We start from the raw sequence: 22,751 nt of genomic DNA on the forward strand, positions 1-22,751 counted from the left end.
GATGTAGGTAGATATAAAATGTATTGTTAAATCCTGAGTATAATCATAATTTGCTGGTAGCAGAGCCCCGAGTGATGCACAGCTCTTGGCAGACAGATGAGACATGGGCTTCCCTAAGTTTAAAATAAACCAGTTTACCTGCCCATGCACTGCTGGCCTTTCTGACAATCAATTTTTCCCTCTACCAAGAAAACAAAAAAACCCAAGAGAAAGTATTTGTTGTTATTTACTGAAATACCTAAAGTAAATGAAAATCACACTATTGCTTAGAAAAGTATCCCCCAAACAAATCCCTCTGCTAAATAAATATAAAATCAAAACAGTGCGGCAGAGCCTGATGATTATTTTATTTCAGAAGCTGTTTGGAACATCAGCCTCAAGACTGATCGAATATGCAAACAACAGCATCTGTGGGGCAGTTTTCTAAAGCAAATATACTCGTCAATTAATAAAAAGGATTTATAATAAACAGCAATAGATGTCCCATCTGCGTGGGGATGGGAATCCTCCCAGCAGCAAAGCTGTTTGGTTCGGGTGATCTCGTGGTGTTTAATGAGCCGAGCAATGGGAATGTGCTTTTTGCTGGTTTGTTCCCCAAAGAGAGGGGAGCCGGTGCTCGTTAGTGTGGGGATGGCGATTGCCCCCCCAGGCTAACGCGCATCGACCCAGCAGCGAGCAGAAAGCAGAGGGAGGCTCCTCTCTCGGGCACGGTGCCGGCTGTCCGGGTTCAGGTGTTCGGGAGCACCTCGGTGCCTTCGGCGCTGCTTCCTCCGCCGGCACCCGGGGGGTCCTGCAAAACCAGAGGGCGATTTGGCTGGGCTGGGGGCTGGGGGTCGTGTCCCACCAGCACCCCCCAGGTCCCTGGCAGTGGGGCCAAGCGCTTTTGGGCACCGTGGGGCCAGCTCCTGCACACGGGGCAAGTGTGGTTTCCCAATCATCCCCACTCCCTTGGGTCCCAGGGGGGAGGAAGAGGAGGAGGAGGCAGCCTGCCCCCCCCCCGGGAGCCATCCTCCTCCTCCTTCTCTTGGTCCTCTCCCCCATCCTCCCTCTGCCCTCGGCTTTGCTCTCTCTCAAGAGTGCCTGGGAGAAGAGAAACCTGGCTGTAAATTAGCTGGGAGGATTTTCCAGTCTGAGATGTGCACTTCCTCCCCCCCAGCGCTGTTATTTCATCTCTTGGCTGCCAAACTCCTGGGAATTAATCCTGGACGGGGCTGACAGCGTTTACATTCAGCGCTGCTCAGATAAACCATATCAGCCGGCACAGCTGAAGAGGAGCCGGGCGCGGAAGGAAAGGCCGGCTCCTGCTCAGTGTCAGCCCCACCGGGGTGGGATGATTTTTTCCTGCTTTGTTTTTTTCCCCCCAGGGGCTTTGCTCTGAGCAAAGAGCCGCCAAAACCCCACACTGGTGAGGGTGGCCGGAGGGTGGTTGGTACAGCAAAGTCTGGAGCTCCTGGCTGTTATCTCGATGCAGATAACGGAGAAGAACTTATGTGTCCTTCAAGCCGGTGGGAGCCTGGGGCTCGATCTCCCACGGTTTCTCGCCCTGTGTCACCCAGCACACAAGGGAGGACTTCTCACCACCAGCTCCCACGAGCTGGGTTTTAATAGGTATTTGTGCAGCGCAGTTATTGCATATTCTCTTTTTTAATCTCCCCCTTGCAGACCTATTTCTGTCTGTCCCTCACAGTAACTTCCTGGCTCTCCCCTTGGCTGTCACCGGGCGCCGGCGGGATATGGACACACGGTGGGGATGTGCCACCTCTGAGCCAAATCTGCACCGGGTTCGTGAAGCCGCAATTCCCCCGGCACGTGGCAGGCGCTGGGCAGGGAGCGCCGGACCCCATGGCCAGCGGTGTGCGGCGGACGGGCTTTCCCAGGGCTGGAGCATGGGAGAGGGGCTGGGAGCACACCCCGTGCCATGCCTTAGCTATCAAATTCCCCTCTCCCTCCACTCCCCAGCCTGCAAAACGTCACCAGGGCCACCGAGGTGGTGTCTAAAAGCTGGATCTCCTCTGGCTCCCTCGGGCGAGGGTTGCCTCCTGGAAAGCAGCATCCCCAGGCTGTGACACTTGGGAACAAGGTGGTTTTAGCCCCCCCCGGTCACAGGGCAGCAGGAGGGTGTGAGCCCATCACCCTGGTGCCTGGGCCAATTTTCCAGTGTGCCATGAGCCTCAGCCTCCTACCCCGTCTCCTTTTCCACCAATGCTTGCAGAGCACTGGTGCGGCAACGGGGTCTGGGTCACGGCACGATCGTCACAGCCACCCCGAAGTGATGGGATCTGGGGGTAAATATTAGTATGAAGTGAAGGACTGTGTACATATTTTCTCCCTGCAAGGTAATGCTGAAATTCCCGGCTCCTTTTCAACAAGCCGTTGGAAAAACCAACCCCGTGTCAGCACCCTCCGGCCACCACTGGTTCTGGCTAGTCTCAGCCCAGCGTGCAAAGGTCTAGGAGCTTAATGTCCCCACCACAACCTCCCCACTCCTTTTGTTTGTGGTTTCCAAGCCGATGTTTCCCATCTGGAGCATAGCAGCGTGCAGGCTTTGCTGACCGTTCGCTTCCGCCTGGAAGTGTATACAGGATGTGGCGGAGACTCCGAGGACGGCTTATTAATTGCATTAACAGCACCGAGCAGTTTTCCCCCCAAAAAAAGACGCAGCAGGAGAAGACAGATTGAACCAGGCAGTTATTCCCCTCCCCACGTGGATTGGCCTTTAGTTCCCTTCTCCACGGCCGTGGCCGGTTGGGCTTGCTTTGGCTAAGCTGTAGGGGAAGGAATAGGCTTCCCTTGCATGGCCACCCCAGTCCCTGTAGGTTGGGGACCCCGGACTAGCTCATGTGCCTGTCCACACAAGAGCTACCTCGCCATGTGCAGGGCTGGAGAACATCATCGTTGCCCTCAGCCCAACAGGAGACAAGCCAGCATCAGTCTCCCCAAGGAGAGACTGCCCCAAGGCTGCCCCTGGGCAGCCTCCAAGGCACTGATCTCTGCCCCCCCCAGCCTCAGATCGGGGTCCTAAGCCGGGATTGCTCCCCTTAAAATTGCTTGGGGCCCAGTGCTGGTGGTTTCTACCACCATGGTGGGATAAGCTTTCCTTTCCCTGAAAGCCCATTCTGACTTGTGCTGATGTACTTGGCATCAGCAGAGAGGAGCGCAATAAAAAGGATTGCTCGGATTTCTTTTCCAAGCCTTGCATCCTGAGGAAATGGGGCTTAATGGGACTATAACACACGACTGACTGTCTGTCTGTCCATCCGTCCATCGCCAACAACTTTGAAAAGGTTGGCCAGCATCAACCAAATTTGACAGAGGTATCGAATACATCATGGGACTGTTTTGCAAAAGAAGGAGCTGGAAAGACCCACGGAGGGAAACCACAACGTGACCCAACCGTGCTGGGACCCATCCCACTGCAACATGATTCAGCCGCAGTGTGAGGCACAGGAGGAGCTGCGTGGGACAGAGCCACGGAAAACTTGGCTTCTGCTGTTCAGGGAGCTGTTTGTTATTTTTAAAGGCTGGGAACTATCTCACAGTCCTTGGAGGTCGTGGTTGCTGCATCTTGTGGCCGTCATCTCCACAGGTTTCACGTCCAGCTCTGCCCTGCTGCCTCCCGCAGAGGAGAGGAGCCTTCGTCTTGGTGCCTGTCCAGATTCACGCGCCATGGAGGCTGCGTATCTGCCTTAGGACATCTGTCAGGGAAAGTCCCCAGCCGGTCTCATGCAGCTCATCCTCCCTGCATGCATTTTGGGCTGGCTGGGCTGGCAAAGGCACGGGAACAGCTCCTGATTCAGGGAGAGCCCCCGGAGGTTTGCACAACGTACCTGGAAGCCAAGCAAAGAGCCCGGAGGAGGAGCAGATCTTCCCCTTCTCACTTGAGCCCATCAGTAAAACGCCCCCGGCCACCTCTACCACCCTTGGTGCAGAAAGGCAGTGAAGGGCACATCTCCTCCCTTTGCTGCTGCTTTCCAGCCGCAAAGCTCCCTCGCCGGTGCCCCAGAGCGAGCAGGCACTCACAGACGTGCCTGGCCATAGGGCAGCCCCCTGCATCCCCCCCCACATCCCCCCAGCCTCGCAGCCACCCCGCCGGAAAGAAACCAAGAAGAGCTGGAGGGGTTTGATTGATTTATCCACTGAAGATACAAGTTTCAGTTTAATAACACCATTCTGTCCGGTTACAAACATACTAAAAACCTACAAAAAGAAAACCAAGTTACACCCATCGTACACGAAACGGCATGTATAAAACCAGCACGGAAGCGCCGAGAAACACGTACATGAACAGTATCCGCAGCAGTAACAGGAAAGACACGGAATTACATCAGACCACGCCGGCTCATGTCTGTAGGTCACGGTGGGACTGGTTAAGACATACTAACAATTAGAGACAACTTCAGCTATGGAAAATAATTAGCGTCGCAGTCTGTTAAATAGGTCAGACCCAGGCGGGTAGTTTTATCCCTCCCTTTCTGATAAGTTGGTCCAAGGTTAGCGCATGGGTTTCCCTTCCACCCATCTGTCTGGCACCGCTGGTGCTGGCCCCGAGCAGTCCTCGCACTGACATCAGTGCACCAGGGCGGCTTCCCTATGGCAAGGGGCAGCCAGAGGCCAGCCAGCTGAAATCTGGTCCCCGCTGAAGTCTCTGGGCACCTTCCCCAGAGAGCAGGGAGACGCTGGGATCCCCTTTGCTGGGGCAAACTGGAACGAACTGGCAGAGATGCAAGAGGATCCCCCCAGGAGAGCCTGCAGCTTGGATGCCTCAGCCGTGCGGATTTGTCTCGCCACCGTAAGAGAAGGTGAGGACGGTGGCACAAGGTCCTTAAGGGTTCCTTGTCCGAACGGCTCTGGTGGCGTTGGGGTGTCTCTCTAGCTGGCCAGGTGTGTATGGAGCTATATCTGCCGTGAGCGTTGGCCATAGGGAGGGGGGGAACAGGGTGGATGGGATCTGTCCCCCATCCCAACCTAACGCTTCCCACTCCCTCCAGCGCCGAGCTCCCTCTGACCAAACTCAGCGTCGAACTTTGGGTGGGGGGACACAAGCTGGTTGATATGAGGGGGTGTCTCCAAAGGGAGCCAGGACGAGGCGCTCGGGGGGGACCCTGCCCTGGGGACAACAAATCCCCCCCCCCACTCGGCATTCATCTGCTGCTGGCAGGGGGCACAAAGACTTTCCCACCCAAGTCACAGGTCCAAGCCCAGCCTTGACGCTAACGCAGAGGCGCTGGCTGAGCCAGGGGCTGGATCCTGCCCTGGTTACAGGGGCGGCAGCTCTGAGCTGAGCTTGGCTGGCTTGCACGGGGGCAGCCGCAACAGCACGGGCATCAGAGAGGAGCAGAGCGAGCAGGAGCAGTCCGGCAGCATCCCTGGGGAAGGCAAATGGGTCTGGGGGACATGGGGTCCCCCCCCCCAGGGAAGAGGAGAGACTGGCTGGTCCCCAGCATGTGCCCTGAGCCCCCAGCTTCTCGCCCATGAATTCTGGGGGGATGACTTTGCAAGTCAGTCCCTACCTGGCACCACCAAGGAGAGCGAAGCTAAACCCAAAGCACGCATAGGCAGCACCCTTATCTCAACCCAAGCATGTTGAGAGGTGAAATGTCGTGCCCCAGTGAGCAGGGCCTGAAGGGAAGGGGGGATAAGGGGGTCCCCAGCCGGCTGCGGTGGGTTCGGGGGGAGCGACACGACAGGGCTGGCGGTAACAGAGAGCAGCTGTGCAGGCGTGTGCATGCGTGTGCGCCGGAGAGCCATGCTCAGAGCCAAGACCCGTCCTCCCTTTCTGCTCTTCCACACGGCATTTATCAGCCCTGTCACTCTGGAATGGTATTTTTTTTCCTTTTTCTGTTCATTTTCATCTCTCCCCAGATGAGAATTTTCCCCGATTTAAGCAATGCCTGCTCTGCTGCGGGCGGCAAAGAGGGGGCGTTCGCTTTATCTCCGTCTCTTCCCCTCGCGAGCTCTACCCCGGCCACCCTCCCCGCTTCATCTTACTTCCTACAGAGCTGGTAAAAATAAATATGTTTTTGTTAGCATATATTCAACTGGCCTGCAGTTTGGCTGATGGCAGGGCTCCTCGAGGGACAGCAGCTGCACGCATCTGGATTTGCTTTAGAAAAATGTGCCTGGAAAAAACCCCAAGCCCAGCACACACATGCGTGGGCACACGAGGTCATGGGTCAGTTTTTTCTAAGGATGCAAAAAAAAAAAAAAAAAACAAAAAAAAGAAGAAGAAACCAAGCCCCGTTCAAAGGTGAGGTGGAGGGACCTCACTGCTGCTCCCCCAAAGCCAAGGCACTCGGAGGGGTTGGGCATGAACACAGGGACCTTCCAGCCACCCCAAAATCACTTCCCTGCTGATCGCGACTGAGCCCAGTTTTGGTTGTGGGAAGGGAGAGGAAGAGTTTGCACTGAAAAATAAAATTCCCACCTGGAGAATATTAACCTCAAAGGTTAATGTGTGAACTTTGTCTGAAGATGAAACATCCCTGTACGGAAACATCCCTGGCCCAGCATCCACAGAGCACGGGGAGTACATGAACTCATCAAAAATATGCGCTGTTGGCCCCGAGGTTTTGGCAGAAATTGGTGGAGCTGCGCTCGTGAGAGTCCCATGATGCACCCAAAAAAAAAAAATATCTAACAGTCTTGCTCCAAGCGATCGCTCTCCCGTCTTGCACTGGAGCAAAGTCAATGACTGAACAGGTCTTGTCCCATCTGCACGGGCCTAATCCTGACCCTGGCCAGCAGCTGCCTTTTGAAAGACGCCTCTGCCAACTGTGCAAGGGATGAGCAGCTGCTTTGACATTCGGACCTGAGCCAGAGGCATCAGCTGCTGGCACCTTTATGGGTGCAGGCTGGTGGGCTGAATTTTGGGGGGGCTGACCCTAAATGACAGCCCACCCCATCAGCAAAGCAGCATCACTTATCACCCTGTGCCTGTCCCTTCCTTTTATAAACCCCTTGACCTTGCATGCTGCCATGCCAAGGACAGCCGTGCCCTGAGCGGTTGTTTCCACCCAAGCCTCTGTGTACGCCCAGGACGTGCCATCGCTCCTGGCTCCATCGCTCCTTTCCACCTGTTTTACTGTGGGACATAGGGAGGAAAGAACTGCAAGGCCAGAGAGAGTGGCTGTAGTGGCATTAGTGGAGTCCCAGGGCTATTTTGGGACTACCTCTGGTCCCAGGACTCTGCAGGAAGGCGAAGGAGCACTGGGGAATGCAACCAAGAGGTTTAGAGCCTCCCCACATCCCCCTCTGCACAGAGCCAGGGCACCGGGCGATGGCACAAACTCTGGGTTGCATCTAACCGAGCCCAGAGGAACAGGAGAAGACATCTCCCCCCACTGCTGCTTTGAGCAGTGGTCCCCAGGGTCGCTGCCCAGGCATGGGCTGTGCCAGCATCATGGCATGAGCAATGGAAGGAGCAGGGCTGGGGTCTGAGGTTTGCCCCTCCATAGGGGCTCCCACGGATCCTGAGCAGAAACCTGCTGCTACAGCCAGCAGAGGAAGGGGGAAAACCCCACCGAGACCTTTTCTGGGAGCAGGCACCCGATGCTGGCCACCCCCCCCGCTCTGCAATGCCAGGGCTGGGGGGCAGAGGAGCCCCTTGGCAGGGAAGCAAGACACCAGAAACAGGGCGGGAGGGGGGAGTATTCCCTGGGGATGTTTAAAAGCACAGATGAACTGGCTGCGGGTGAGCAAAGCAGGAGTTTCTGGCTGGCTGCTCCAGAGGAGGGAGGTCAGCCCCGGGGAGGGTTACTGCTGTCCCCTCCAGCAGCGTCCCCGCGGCAGGGAGGGGATGCCCCCAGGGCAGCCGCGGGGATCCCAGCCAGGGACCGCGGGCTCGCTGCCTGTCAAGCCGACATCCAGGAGAGGAGCTGGTCTCTCCCAGAAAGCTGAAAGCTCTCGAGGGCAGTAGTGGAATGAAGCCAGAGGAAATCTTAGAAGGGACACCCCCACACACACACTTCAATAAGTAACATTGCCTTTAGCATTAGAGCTTTAAAAATAACAGAGACATTTTGGGAAATACTGGGTGGCAAGGATGCCAAAGCTTCCTAGCACATCTGATGCTTCATCCCCAAACTTTCACCCATCAGTCCCCAGAGCATCCTATCAAGCAGAGCACATGTGTGCAGGAGGCAACGGGGCTGCTCCTCCCTGTTTTGTAACCAAAGGGGAAACTGAGGCAGAAACCAAGCAGACTCACCCACAGCTTCAGGAGGAGTCGGTGTTGGAGGCAGGATGAGTGCTGTGAGCCCTGCAGCCACGTCCCGTTTGGGGGTGGGGGGAGAGCCCTTTGCCAGGCACGGGCAGGAGCACTGCTGGCCCCCAGGGAGGGATGCAGCTCCTGCATGGGTTGATTTCTACCAGGCACTTTATTTGAAGGAACCCAGTTTCACCAAGAGGGCAGGAGTATGCTCTATGTAACAAGTTATTTATTAATTTTAACAGAGCAGGGACCTTTCTTCACACCCAGGAATCCCTCCTGCTACGTCCACTTCATCTTTCCCCCTCCTGATCACAGCCCGAACCCCCCTTCTCACAGAGCGGGGCAGAGCCACCCCAGCCCTGTATCCCTGCACCGCCTTGCTGCTGGCTGCCAGACAGACAGACCTACACAGGCCAGCTCCCAGGGCAATGGCACAACGTGTGCCACCCAAGGCCATCCTCATACACGTCCCTGTTGCCCATGGGAGCTGAAGGGAGGCGGGTGGGCTCACCAGCTCCCTGCATCTGGCACAGGGATCCCACCTACGCACCGTGCTCCAAGCCACGAGGGGAGACAGCCCAAAGGCATCCCCCTCCTTCCCCCACTCTCTCACGCTGGGGGAGCACATCTCTCCCACCCCCTCACTCCCTCCAGCCCCCAGAGGGTTTGCAACAGCCAGCCAAGGAGGGGGACTGTGGATGACGGGGGAGGCAAGGGCTGCTGCCGGCCTGCGGTGCAGGGTGATGGACAGCCGAGAGCGGCTCTGGCTGCAGCCATCAGCCCTGCCACCTTGCCAGGCGAGCAGAGAAAGTGCAAAGCAAAGCGTTTTTGGTACCAGCCGGGCAGCCGGCGGTCCCCATAAGCATTGCGCCCCAAAAAGCAAGGAGCCAGGTTTACCCAGGGGCTTTGCATGGAAAACAAGGGTTGTGTCATCCGTCAGCGAATGGGGCTGCACATCACTGCCGCGCAGCAGAGCTCGTGCAAGGGACTTTGAGATGGCGCAAGCGAGGTGCAGGATTTGGGAGGTGGTGATGGACAGGCCAGGACAGTAAGATGGAGCCAACAACCAACGCTCTCCCCTCGCGCTCTGCATCCCCTTCCAGCGTCCCCTGCAACTGCTTCACCCCGACCCACCCACACCCTTCGTGGTTCTATTTTTTTGGCTTATTTAGTTTGTTTTTAAACCCCATGGAGATCAAATTGTGACTTGGCAGCTAACAGAGCTGGCCCTACCGGGCTCCCCAGACTGAACGAAGATCTTTAGAAGAGACCAGAGTGAAGTCCTGGGGTGAGCGAAGCCCTCCCTGCCCCTCGCCCGGCCCCGCTGGCCGCTCACAGGGTGGCGGTGGGGTACTGCGCCCAGCCCACCTCCTTGTACGCCGCCGTCACGTGGGTGTAGATGAGGGTCTTCATCTTGGTCCAGGCGCCATGCGCCTCGGGGGTGAAGTCGTTGGCGTATTCTTCAGCAATGACCTCCAGCATGACACCAGTGAGTTTCTGGAGAAAGGCGGACAGTGAGGGGTTAATAACTCTCCAGGGAGTGGCTAACAGCAAATTTAGCTTTTTCCTAAAAAAAAAAAAACCAACCCAATTTAATCCTGTGGCTGAGTTCTGGGAATGACAACCCTCTGTGGGACAGACAGATGTTCGGGAGGTCTGTCGACAGCCCAGGGAACAGACAGGGCAGGTAACCAGCCTGCCTGGGCAGCGGGGAGGCTGAGACCCTGACATGATGGGGTGCTGCTTGCAGGTTCAAGCATCTCCCTAATTTGGGCGCCTCAAATTATTTAGTCCTTTTTATCATGCTTGATTTCTAAAAGAAGGGACATACAGCCACAACCATGCCGGAGGGGCTGCAGGCAGGACGCAGGCAGGCAGGTTTCCCTGGGCAGGGTGAGGTACGTTGGCTGCGTTTGGGAATGGTGGTCTGCGTGGGACAGCATCGCAGCGGGACACTGCAGCCACGTAGGGAGCAACCCCCACGACCAGCCAACCTCCTCTGGGTATGGACAGGCAGCACCAGCTCGCCACAGCTCCCTCTCTCCTGCCCTCTTCCTAATTTCTAAAGCATCCCAGAGATTTTTTTTTTTTGCTCCCATCCTTTACCTTAAAGTAGATGGGCTCCACTTTGTGCTTGAGGGCATGGGCCTTGCCCACCAGGGCCAGAACAGAGGAGACCTTTTCGGAGTCATTGATGTTCTCCACCACAGTGTTAATGGCACCCATGACCCGCCGAGCGTGCTTACGCAGTTGCAAGCTCCTCTCCATCTCCAGCGGGTCCTCCATGTGCTTGAACTGGCTGAAGTACTGCTTGGCCGATGGGAAGTTGACAAAAAACCTTCAAGAAAGAATAGACACAAAATACCATCAGGAGGGTGAGAAGAGGCTGAGAGGTTAAAGCAAAGCATGGAGCGGTGGAGATGCTGGAAACCACCCCCTTGCATCTAACACAGCCAGGGCTGGTTTTCTCTTTGAATTCCCTGGGAGCTGTAGCATTCAGCTGCCTAAAAATCAGCAGGTTAATGCCTTTCTCCCCAGCCTTCCCTATCTGCTACAAGGGCATTGCAGCTGGATATTCATCTACAAAGCAGAGGCAAGACCGAGTTCTTGATACCCAGAGACTCCACCCAGGCGTGCCAGATGCTGTATACACACCCACAGACATCAAAACATCGTGTCCTGTCTCAGAGAGCCGGAGATGAGCATGAAAACCTCTCTTTATCCCAGCCAGCCTCTCCCTGCCCCTCTTCCCCAGTCCCACAGCAGCTTCCTGGCCCCGCGGGCTTTAATCCTGCATTGCCACCCAAAATAGTCTCCCCCTGCCCAGGATGCCCCTGACTTTCACAGATCAGCCCCACCAGAGCCTCCAGCAAGATCTCAGCCCCAAGCTCATGTCACTGCTCATCTATGCCAGGAGCCACTTCTGCCAGTGCAAGGATGCCCCAAACACCCAGCCTGCCCCTCTAGCAGGGAAAAAGAGAGCTGAGGACCTTCTTTTCTGCTGGATTAAATCAACCCCAATGAAATGCAGCTGAAGCAAATGAAGCTGCGGTTGCAGCTGACATGCTGAGCTCCCTGGGGAGTTGCAGGGCTGTGGGAGGTTTGAAGGGCATGAGGTGATGAGGTGCAGGTCTGGGGCCAACAATACCAGCACCATTGATGCCAGCACCACAGCCGGTCGCTCTCGGCAGCGGGGGCTGACACCTGAGTTGTGTTAATCACCCCCTTCCACTCGATTTACATGGGAGAGAACAGCAGCAGCAGCGTTTGCTCCCCCCTTTCACCCAGCTCCCTCCCTCTGACCCGGCTCTCCCCGCCTCCTCCTGGGCCCCCCTTCGCCTAGACGGGAGCCAGCGAAGGATGCTCAGGAGGTGGCAGATGGCTCCCAGGGCTGTCCCCCATCGTCCCCTTTGTCCCCGGCTCCAGACAGACACCCGGCTGCCTCCTCTCCCAGCCTGCTGTAACTCCCTCCCCAAGGACCATCCCAAACCACGTGAACCCATCCTGCCCCTTTTCCCAACCATCCCTACCTCCCTCCAGGACCAGGTGGGATCCTCTTCCCCACTCACCACTCCACGAATAATCACAATATTGAGGACCAGGCTCATTTACCACTTCATTATCCTCCTTTTCCCCCCTCCCTTCCTTCCCCCGCTCCATTGGCTTGCAAAAGCTTGGGGGCATTGCCAAGGAAGCGGCGTGAAGCAGCGCCTGGAGTGTACTGCCACTTCTGTTGCTTCCCCGAGGCATCTGGGATTCATCAGACGGCCCAAAATAGGTTTCGGAGGTGTGAAGAGTGTGCGCGGAAAGGGTGGGGGAGGAAGGAAGGTGGAAAGGGGGAGATAAGGTGTTGCTTTTAAAACCTGGAAGGGGACCTGTGACAAAACTCCTCATGTTATTGTGCAGCCTCCGCCCGGCAAAGCTCCTCCTGACACATCTGGTCCCTGTCAGGAGAAATCATTTCCAGGCCTAGCTGTCTCCAGCTCCTGTCACCACAGAGATGCTCAGTCCACACCCTTCAGCTCGGAGCTGTTGGAGAGGCGGCCGGGGATGGACACCGGTCCCCTGGACGGGGGACAGAGCCGGCTGGGGCCACACAGATAGCACCGTTCCCAGGATTCAAGACTTCTGCCCCAAGCATTTCCCAACAGAAGGACAGATGTTCTTCTCTGTTTTAATAGGACCATTTTTTCCATCCAGCCCCAGCATCCTTCTCCCCTCGTCCCATCCCTCCCCACCTCTGGGCAAGCTGCTGCAGCCCCTGAGCCCACGGCTCCAGCCAGCCATTGAGATCAATGCCCTCCAGCTATCGACAGCTAACACCCCGCCAAGGTTGGAGCTAAGGGTTTTGCCATCCCTGCTAGCGGATCTTTTCCCCCTCCGGCTCTGGCAGGCGTCCCCCCGGGCGCTGGGAGCAGGGGGTGCCGCTGGAAGTGGGACCTGCTGCCCGCAGACTACCCCAACGCAGGGGATGCAGGCTGCCAGCCGGGAAACGCATGCCTAAGCCTCTGAATCCCAAACCATCGGAAGTTCCCTGAAAAGCCCTATTCGATCTCAGCTCAAGGGCATGATGTTGTGAAGACCCAGGGAATGAGCTGAGAAAAATTCCTGGTCTGAGCCAGGCTCTTTCAGCAGAAGGGGTACAGCAAGGGGGGACCGACCCCTGCTCACCAGGAACCCCCCCACCAAGAGAAGGACCAAAAAGAGCCGCTGGGGCCGATGCCCTTCAGGAGCAGGAGCAGAGGCTTCGTGCCTCTCCCACGGCATCACCTCCACCTCTCTGCCTCTTTCGGCTGACTATGCCAGGAGCAAAGATTGATTAAACCCCAAAAAGTCCCCAACCTAGGTGAGACCAGGCCAGTGAAGGATCCAAATATTTGGTTTCCAACCTTTCCCACTTCGCAGACCCTCCAGGTGATGCCCCCGTGGGAGCTGAGCCCAGCAGCTTTCCTAAAGGACCTGCAAGAGTGACGGCAGTGATGCTGGAGGGATGTAGAACCAGCAAACCCCTGGCTCACGTGCTCAACCCCATGTGCCGTCTGCTCGCTTTCACCGATGGAGAACTGAAACAGGGGAGCCCAAACCATCTTCGCTTCAAGTTGAAAAGCAAACCCGCGGCCGGCCAGAGACCTGCAGCCATCTCTCCTCGGCCAGTGCCTCTCTGCAGGGCTGGAGAAAGGCAGGCGCCTGCAGCAAGAACTTCTGGCCTGGAGCAAATATTTGAGTTGTCAAACCAAGAAAAAGAGGGGAGGAGGCTCACTCAGTGGTAGTTGTTAATAAACAGAGAAGATTAATTTAACACAAAGGTTAAATATAACCAGAGGAAAGGAGAAAAAAAAAAAAAAGGAAGAAATAAAATAACTCAAACAATAGCAAATTAGAAGAGGTGTCAGTTGGAGTTTTTCCATCTACAGAATATTTTTCGAGAGTTCAAACATCTCAGGCTCTGGAATTTTGCTGGTTATGTGTGTGCGTGGTTTGGGCTCTTTTCCTTCATCAGAGTCATTAAAAAGATGATATTTACCATTGCATATCACACAAAATGATGATTGATAGAAACCAGATGCCTGCATACCGATCTCATTAAATTTCTTTTTAAGCAATTCCATTCTGCTAATTTGTACTCTGCGAGCTACATCTGGACCCAACGGACAGGATGTCAGGATTGCTTTTCCTCTCTCTTTTGCCCTTTTAACAACTTTAAGGACACAACCGTTCCCAGTAGCAGAGCCAAAGGAAACAATTAAGGTGCAAAAGCACTGCAGTCACTGGGAACCTGGTTTCTGTTCAGGAAGAGAGACGCCACTTCTCCTCCCATCTCCCTCATCTTCCTCCCTCTCCCCGGACCCTGCAGAGCAAACCCCGCACAGAGGAAATCTTCAAGCCCAGCCATCTCCTTCCTTTCCTAGCTGGAAAGGGGAAGGAAGCCGCTCGCTTGGTCCCCCTGAGCACCTAAACCCTTGATGCTTCATTTACCCTGTTTGCAAACTGCGGGGAAAAAAACGTTAGCAAGCCCTCAAAGCTGCTGGGAGGCTTCAGCTGAACCCCCAGCCAGCACTTGTAGACTTTTTTTTCCCCCCTAGATTTTCCTACCAATGCTTTCATGTTTTCTCTCGCCTCGTCCCTCTACGTGGGAGAAACTCTCTCTAATGCAGCCTGGAGCCTCTCCGCGTCCCTTTTCAAACCTCTCCTTCCAACTCCTTTCTGCTCGGGTGCCTACAAAGCAGCTGATAATGGGTGGGCAGGTGGTGTGTGGTGCTGCTATTTATTATGCTGAGGGCTGTCTCAATGCTTCGCCTGCACGATCCCCCTGCTCCTCTCAGCCACCTGTAGTCTATCGTCCTATTTTCAGGCTGGGGCAGGGGTGCTGGGTGCTGCCTGTGTTTACAGCTCCCAGCCCAAGGTGAGAAAGGTCTCAGCCACGTCAATGCCACTGCCCAGCAAGACAGAAAAAGGCACAACTAATTGGAGTAAGACAAGGATGGTGCCTGCTTGCCCCCGCAGCACAGCTCTGCCCGTGTCCTCTCTCTGAGGACTCACAGACTGGTGGAGACGGTGGTGGGCAGCATCTCCAGCTCCGGCGCGGGAGGGCTGGAAGGAAAAGGGCCAAGCCCCTGGTCCACACACTGATGCTAAATTCAACTTCTACAGTGGAGGGAGAAGAGGTGTAGCTGGCCTTTCTCCAGGCTGCAAAGCCTCGGGAGCAGACTCCAGCACAACACTGAGCCGTGCTCAGAGGCCGTAATGCCCCAGGCACTGCAGAGCCCCAGGGCAGAGGGACCAGGACACCCCAGTGAGGCTGGGAGAGGACCCAGCAGCAAAGATGCAGCCAAATACATTTGGGCATGAGCTAGCAACCCCCGGGGGCACGTCCTGCTCGCTCATGTGTGCACAACTCACACCTCCAAGTCCTCATTGCTGTTGTCTTCCCCTACCACATATGTGGATTCAGCCCAAAGCCTCTTGGCTGCGTAGATGAACCTTCAGACTAGGGGTAAGGACAGCTTTCATCAATTGACAGCGCCAAAGTGGCTTTTTCACACGCCTCCTGTTTCCTACGGCCCTTGCAATCCCCTTCGCCCAGTGTCTTCATCCACAGCATCATCCCCATCCTCCACACGCGTGTCCCTGCCTCTCTCCGCTGCCAAACCGCCGTCCCTGCCTGCGTCGCTGCCCGGGGACGCAGCATGCAGGGATGGCCACGTCGGCCCCCTCCACCCTGCCACCAGCATCTCCCCCTGCACCGGGCACCCTTCCTACAGCTCTGCCAAGTGGGGTCAGCGTGGCCCAGCAGGGTCCATGGGTATTATGGAAATGATGGGAAATGATGCTAAAACGTGACTCTTGCCTCCGAGGCAGACGCACGGTGAGGATGGAGTTTGCTGGAGCCCGGCTTTGTGTCCCCAACCCCCAGGGACAGCAGAGGGGCTTGGGGGTGGAAGACAACCCCCGGCCGGGTGGAGAAGGGGTAACCCAGATTCACAAGGACGTGGTCCCTGCGCCGGGACCCGCCATCCATCCAGCAAAATTGGGAACCCGATTTTTTGCTGGCGTCCACCACCGTGTCTCCTCTCCAACGCTCCCGTGCTGATTTCCAGCAGCCCCGGCTCAGCGTTACCAGTGGCTCTGCCGGCTGCTCGCCCCCGGCGCTGTGCTCCAGCAGGATTGCCAGCCAGCCAGCACTCCCCGTTCCCCAGCAGTGCTCAGCGCCTGCCAGCCCAGCAAGGGCTGTCCTGACATTTCCCTGCCTTTAATGAGCGCTGAAACTCCGCAGACGGGTGCTCGCCAAGCCGCATTTGGAGGTACAGCCCCGCTCCGCTGCAGCAGCCTCATTAACGGAGCCGGTTAGCAGAGCGGAGACTTGGCCCTCGCCTCCTGCTCCGGGGGAGGGATTTTCAGGGCTGGTACCAACACATCCAGCATGTCCTCAGCCATAGCCAGGCAAACCATCCGGGGACAGCATTCGATCCCCCTGTGCCTTTGCTTCCCTTGGCCAGGGATGTCCTTGCAGCTCTCGGGGTGTCGAGTGGGATCTTTCTAGCCCCGTGCAGCTCACAAACGATGCAAGGGCAGCTCTGGGACAGGGGACATGGAAAAGGCTCTTCTCGGGTCACCCCAAGAGCTGCTGGCAGCCTCGAGGCTGCGGCTGGTGCGGGATGTGCCGCAGGGATCCCCGTGCAGCCGCTTTGGCCATGAAGCAGCCGAAAGGGCTGGTTCCAGGTGCTGCGATCAGAGAAAAAATGCAGCCGTACAAAAAGGGGCTCTTTCTAGACAGAGCTTGTTAAACCCACACTCGCCCCCTTCGCTGCTCGTGGAGGGGGCTGTTGTTTTGGAAAATGTTCCTCGTGCATGTCCTTGTCAGCAGAGCAGAGTCCTGCTGCTCTCAGGCTCTCTTTGTCTCCAGAAAAACATCTCTCCAGCTTCACCGCAATGATTCGCGAGCGTGTGACAAGCCGTGGGACAGACACATCGCCACACAGAAGGTTGGTCTTTTCATTGGCCCTTTTCAAAGCGAGATATTGCAGTGGGGGGATCTCTCTGAGCTGCTTTGCTCTGAAATTTACCCGTCAGCAGCCAGGAACGGACCCCCTTCCCTATGGACACCTCCACAAAACACACGTTGGCTTTGGGGGTAGCTGCAAAAATCATTTCTTTAAATGCCATTTTTGGGTGGATTCAACCCATTTTTTAGATTCAGCTGAAAAAAAAAGGGGGTTCTGCATTGCCAGACTCATTACTCAGGCTCTTTGCTATTTTAACCTAAAACTTACAATAACATCTGGCATCCAAGGAGTGCTTTTATATCTCAAAGCTCTCTGCAAACTGTCTGAATCCAGGTGTGTTAGCTCAGACTAAGCAGCTGTCGAAATCCGGGGGCCTGATTCTGCATTGGCAATCCTTTGGCTTCTCCTCCTACACCTCCTGAGAGGGAAAGAGCACATCAGGAGTGATGGAGAAGGTAACAATTTTGGAAATTTGAAAAGCTGATGGGTCTGGAGAGGAGATGGAGGGAACAGCGATGGAAACCCCGTGGACACGGCACAGCCTGCGGTGGCTGTGGCAGGTTGCGTTGCCTGCGCTTGGCACGGCATTAACATTTGGTGCAGATTTGCCTGGGAGCTAATAGAAACTATCCCTGGGTTTTATCCTCTGATGGGATCCGTAAAGTTTTGCGGTCCCACATCTGTGACCGCGGTACGTGTGTGTGGGTGTGGGAGCGAACGCGTGTGACGGTCAGGACAGGCTGCAGTTTTAGCCCTGGCGTCCCGGGCTCAGTCGGGGTCTGCAAAGGAGCAAGGATCCCGAGCCCCCGCTGATGCTCACCCCTGCTCGCCTGGGTGCTCTCAGTCCCTACATGCTGCGGAGGGTGGGCGGGGGGGGCTGAGCCGCCTGGGTTCTTGCATCCCCCAGCACAGTCTCGGAGCGTGGGGTATTGGCAATGAACGCAAGGGCGTTAGAGAAAGGGGGATGCTTGGGGAGCGACGGCCGCGTGCTCGAAGGGCTCCTGCGCCACACAGCGAGGACTAATGCAGATGCCAGAGCTGCTGAAGGCTGCCCTGCTTCCCTTGCACACCCGGTTTCCCCTGCTGTGAGCTCTCTAGTGAGGGGTGTTTTTCAAAAAGGATTGATTCCTAAATTACAGATGGGGAAACTGAGGCACAGCAATGAGCCCGGAGGCATGGGGAGGCTACGGGTGAGCTGCAGCCCAGGGCTCCCAGCCGTGCTGGCCGGCGTGCTTGCTTGGGAGTGACCCAGCCGATACCCACAGCCCCGAATGTGCAGGTTGGGGCTCCAGCTCCAGCAAGGGTTAAGGCGGCAGCTGCGAGATGGAGCCTGCAGAGGCCCCTGAGCTCCCGAGGAGGAAGATGAGCGTGGCGAGGAGACTGTGCTTCCTCCAGCGCGAGGCTCCCCCACCGAGGAAATTGTCAATTAACAACATAGTTTTAACCACACAGCGCAGATTCCCATGATCCGGTGGCTGCTCAGCCAGAAGTCCCCATTATTCGTGTTTATGTCCCCTGGGACCCCAGAGGCCCTGTGAGATCAGGACCCCACCGTGCTGCTGGCAGGACCGCAGGGGTTTGCTATGGCTTCAAGCACTAGCAGCAGCCACGAGGGCCGGGAACCTGATGCCCAGCTCTGTACCTCAGTTTCCCCATCTGCAAAGCATGGAAAGGCTGGGGCTGGAGGACGAGGTTGCTGGGCAGGGGCTGAAGGACGGGCAGAGGGAGCCAGACTGGGTTCCTGCAGGATGCCGGCACTGCAGCCCTCCCCATCGCTGCCTTTTGGGTGGGCATCACTGCCTCTCTGCCTCCACCCTCGGGGCACAGGATCAGGCCCCAGATTAATTTCGACCCTTTATGTCCAGAGGTGCTGCAAACCCCGAGCCCTTCCCACATGGGAAAAAGTCATTCCCTGCCCTCAGCAGCTCCGAAGGGATGGAGAGGGGACGGAGCAGGAAAGCATGGAGACACCCTCTGCCACCAGACACGGGTGGCAGAGGTGTTGCAACTCCCCAGTTGCAACACCGACAACAGAAATGTGGCTGCTAACAGATTTGCCTGCTTTTTCTGATCTGCACAGCGGGGTTGCACCAAAGGGGGGCCCACAGCTGTGCATCCCCCTTCCTTCTCCCCGGCCACCCTTCTGCACATCACTTTCTGCCTCAGTTTCCTTAGCAAGGCGATGAGCAACAGCAGCCCTGTACCGGTAAAGCACGGAGGCTGGCTGGGGCAGCTCTCAGCCCCTGGCACATTGCATGTGTGCGCACCCAAAAGTGTGCTGAGCAGGTCAGCTCACACCAAAACGGCGGCCGCCCGCCGCCCCCTCCCCAGCCCCGACCTCTGGAGCTGCTGAATCATGTCTTGGGAAGCGGCTGCCGCCCGCCCGCGCCACCCGGGCTCCCGGCGGCCTCCACGCATGACCCACTTCTCCCGGCAGCTGATGCCAGCTGGGAAACGCAGCCAGGAGAGCAGCGGCCACCGATGCTCCCAACCCCAGCCAGGGCTGCCCTGCTTTCACCAGGCGCCCGTTTTCCCGGGGAGCTCGGGTTGAGCTCGTCGGAGCTCACAGGGGGAGCGGGGCTCAGGGCAGCAGCACGAAGCCCTCTTTGGGGACGGGGTTTGCTGCCGGGGGGGGCAGCTTGGCCACGGGAGCCGTGGCACGGGGATGCAGGCAGGTGCGCTGCTCCAACCGGTGCTGCTGGAGGGGACGGTAGCTCTCCCAAATTACACCGCCATCCCCAGGGACATGCACCAGAAGTCCAGACCTCACTTTAAGCATCCCAGGGAAGCTCTGGCTGAGGGAGCGGGTGGTGGGTTTAGCTGGGACGTGCCGGGGTATGTGCCATGGCCAAGCATGTAAAGGCTCCCAAGGAGCCAGGGTTTACCCTAAGAGCTAGCTCAGTCCTGCCCTGCTGGCACAGCGGGGGGAAACCCCTCACCACCAGGCCACAACTCTCCCTGGGAAAAAAAAACCTGGACCAGAAACTTCTACTGGGAAAGTTTGAGTCGAGACCAGAGCCCGGCCACATGGTCCCCGCTGCCGCACCTCGCTGCCCCTCGTCCCCAGCCCTGCTGCGAGCCCCTTGACTGCACACAGGGACACCAAAAGCAATGGGCCGCCCTGGGTGAATCCCCTATGGCATTGCCACGAGTCCCTCGGCGCTAGCTGCGGGCACCCGGCCACCCTCCCTGTGCTCGCAGGCAGGGGGGCACCCAGCTGTGCTTGTGGATGGGGCCATGGCATTGACCTGGGTGCCAGGCAAGGAGCTGGCCGTGCACGGCTGCCGGCCAAGCCCCGTGCTGAAGCTCATGGGATGGGGAAAAGGGGAATTTTGCATCCCCCAGACCTCTGCCATGTGCGGGCTTCAAACCCAGCCCAGGTGGGTTTGGTGTCCCCAGCCACGGGGCTGTCGCACCTCCAGACCGCCCCAGTCAGCTACACGGAGCGGGGGGCTGTGAGGGAATGGGCTCAGCCGTCAGCTGGCTCTGAGAGAAGGAAATGTTTGAGAAGGAGGCGAAGAGGGGACTCAAATGTCATTTTGGATTCTCTGCAGAGGGGTCTTACTAGGAAAATCCCGTTGCAGTGCTGACAGCAAGCCTAGAGGGGAACTGGCTCTGCTCACCGGCACGTCTGGGGAGCCTCTGCTCTCTGCAGATCCCATGAGCTCAGGGCATTAGCTCTCAGCCTCTTGGAAAACTTTTGTATGATTATTAATAAACAGCGCATCCATCCAAGGGGTTCTCCGAGCACCTACAGTCCCCTGCTGCAGGAGCAAAACGGGAAGGACACAACCCAGTCTCCTGTCTGGGGTGCCTGGGGTTGGGTCCAGGCGGGAGCCTGACCAGGGAGATCCCTGCGTTGCTGGTCCCCAGGATGGGTGGTGGGAGCTTTGTCTCTCCCGAGAGCATCTTTGCTGTTTGCCAACAGGTCAGTGTGGGCATCTCGCCTGCCCCTCTCCTCGGCCCTGCCTGTCCTCCTCTCCCCTCTTAAATAAGGGAAACAGCCTGCTGGTGCTGCGCCCTACTTATACCCCAAACTCCCGGCGTCCGCGGGACCCCGTGGGACTCCTGCTCGGCGCTTTCCTGGGGTATCCGGACAAGGGTCGCACCCCCAGACGATGGAAGAAAACCCACCTGCCTTTATTCCCCACCTCAAGAGCATCTCCCCCGGTTTGGTTTCAGGCGCAGACACGGGGCTTGTGAGCTGCCCGTCTCTGCCGCACAGCCCCACGCCGTCAGGCGATGTTCCGCACCCCGCTCCCGGGGCGGCTGGCTCCCTGCCCCCGCCGCTGCCCCCCTCTCCTGCCTGTGCCCCCCGCACCCCCCTTCTGCCGCCAACTTCAGCGCTCTCCTCCCCGCCGACGCTGCCGCCGGAGGGACAGATGGTGCCCTCGGAGACACACCTGCTTGGGTTTTATCTTGGCTCCCAACTTGCATTATTTCACCCGCCAGCCTGCTACGTACCGATGCCATCCGCACGCAGCTAACTGGGGGGGGGGGGGGGGGTGTTTGTAAAAAATAAATACCCCCAACCCACTCAAGCCCGGCGAGCGGAGCCTGGCGCTGCTCTCCCCCGGCTTCCGCTGCCCCCCCAGCTCCGTCCACGGGCTAAGGTGACCTTTGTGAGAGAAACAGCGTCCCGCAAAGTCCCCGGCAAAGCTCCCCCCGCTCCCCCCGCCGCCGCCACCCGGCTCAAAGGTGTGGAAATCAGAGGAGTGCTGTGAAACCCTGCCTGCTCCCAGCCAGCGAATACAGCCAGCCAGCTCCCCACTCACTGTCATTCATTTCAGTTCAGTTATATATACTGTTCTGCCTCTTTCTCAGCTATAAAGAGATTTAGTTGGATTTGCTGCTTCCTTTTTTTTGTTTGTTTTTTTAAATACCTGATGAGTATGGAGACCCCAACGTCCTCGCAGTTTGCATATACTCTGCTCCATGTCTCTTGAATAACCTTTTTTTCTGCGTCTGAAATCTCTTCACTTCTTTCCCATCTCTCAATCTCCATTTCTCCCTGGACTTTCTCCATGAAAAACAGTCGGCACAATCCTCCGGGAAGCCAGGAGGAGATAAAGAGAGATGTGTGTGAGCGGGTATATCCTGCGAGAAGAGACAAGGTGTTTGCTCAGCAGCCGTGCGGGTGCTGGCGGCTCTGCCGACGTGTGGATGTATATGTGTGTGTGCGAGCGCGGCTGCCTGTTGGCGTGTTTATATATGTAATTTAAAAAAATATCCTGGAGGTATGATGCATGCGATTAGATTTCAGATCTCCTAGTGCTGTCCATGGCTGTAGTTAGCTTCAGCTCGGCTCAGATGTGTGTGGCTGACTGATAGGGAACTGCCTAAAAGTAAAATATTCAAAGGCATTGCAAGACCAGCCTCTTTACCAATATGTGAACGTGAGCTCACTTTCTCCCTCTCTCCTCCTCTCTCCCACTCCTCCCTCCTTCCCTTTTTTTTTCTCCCTGAAAGGGAGGGATGAGGGAGATGTTCTGGGCAACATCAGGACGGTGCTGGGGGGGCGGGTTAGGGCTGGAAGTTTTTTTTCAGCCCTTGTAAACAGCTCAGAGGAAATTCAGAATCCAAAGTGCCAAGTTAAAGTTATCCCAACCGCTAGCTGCGCTGAGCTCTGCCTCGGCTCTCCCCCTTGCGCTCCCTTATTTTGCAGGCGGTTGTGTTTTGAAGGACGGACCCTCGCTCGCCTCTGATGTCTGGGCTGCAGGGAGAGCCAGGGTGAGAGGGGAGCACGAGGTACCCCCACCCACGGGCATCTCTCTGCCACCCAAAGAAGATCATGGTCTGTCCCACGGGGACTTTTTTAATGACAAGAATTTGCTCTCCCTTCTCGTGGCAGGACCCAATTGTAAATGGATCCAGAGTTAAGGCACTCGTGAAATGAATATTGTTCAATATTATTGTTGTTCTGCGATTGCATTGCTCCTGGTGGCGTCTCGGCAGGGACGAGGAGCGTGGGAACACCTCCACGCCAGGCTTCCCGCTGCCTTCCTGTGTGTGCTTTTGGGCTGTTTTTTACCCAAATG

The 22,751-nt window shown here is 56.9% G+C and overlaps 1 protein-coding gene across 2 annotated transcripts; it reads right to left on the reverse strand.

The window, feature by feature from the left end:
- Positions 1–332: 332 nt before the first annotated feature.
- Positions 333–22,106, reverse strand: CYGB (cytoglobin). 2 transcript variants are annotated; one of them, XM_076353590.1, is made up of 4 exons: positions 21,597–22,106; positions 10,316–10,547; positions 9,578–9,706; positions 333–790 (listed from the first exon to the last, which is right to left on the reverse strand). In XM_076353590.1, exons 1-4 carry the CDS (start codon positions 21,737–21,739, stop codon positions 728–730), a joined length of 567 nt encoding a protein of 188 aa, XP_076209705.1. In that variant the 5' UTR covers positions 21,740–22,106; the 3' UTR covers positions 333–727. The 2 variants fall into 2 exon arrangements, with proteins under 2 accessions (XP_076209705.1, XP_076209706.1); XM_076353591.1 differs by lacking the exon at positions 333–790 and having other exon boundaries at positions 4,116–9,706; positions 21,597–22,105.
- Between the last annotated feature and the right edge of the window lie 645 nt (positions 22,107–22,751).

The sequence above is a fragment of the Aptenodytes patagonicus genome, chromosome 16, assembly GCF_965638725.1.
Source record: "Aptenodytes patagonicus chromosome 16, bAptPat1.pri.cur, whole genome shotgun sequence".
Classification (NCBI taxonomy): domain Eukaryota; kingdom Metazoa; phylum Chordata; class Aves; order Sphenisciformes; family Spheniscidae; genus Aptenodytes; species Aptenodytes patagonicus.

What these genes read in the sequence shown, in the direction of transcription:
- CYGB (XM_076353590.1), bottom strand. Translation starts at nt 21,739, where the DNA reads ATGGAGAAAGTCCAGGGAGAAATGGAGATTGAGAGATGGGAAAGAAGT. An exon ending in TGGAGCCCATCTACTTTAAG is followed by an intron (nt 9,707 to 10,315) that starts GTAAAGGATGGG and finishes GCCTTTCTCCAG; the next exon opens with AAACTCACTGGTGTCATGCT. An exon ending in TGACGGCGGCGTACAAGGAG is followed by an intron (nt 791 to 9,577) that starts GTGGGCTGGGCG and finishes CTGGTTTTGCAG; the next exon opens with GACCCCCCGGGTGCCGGCGG.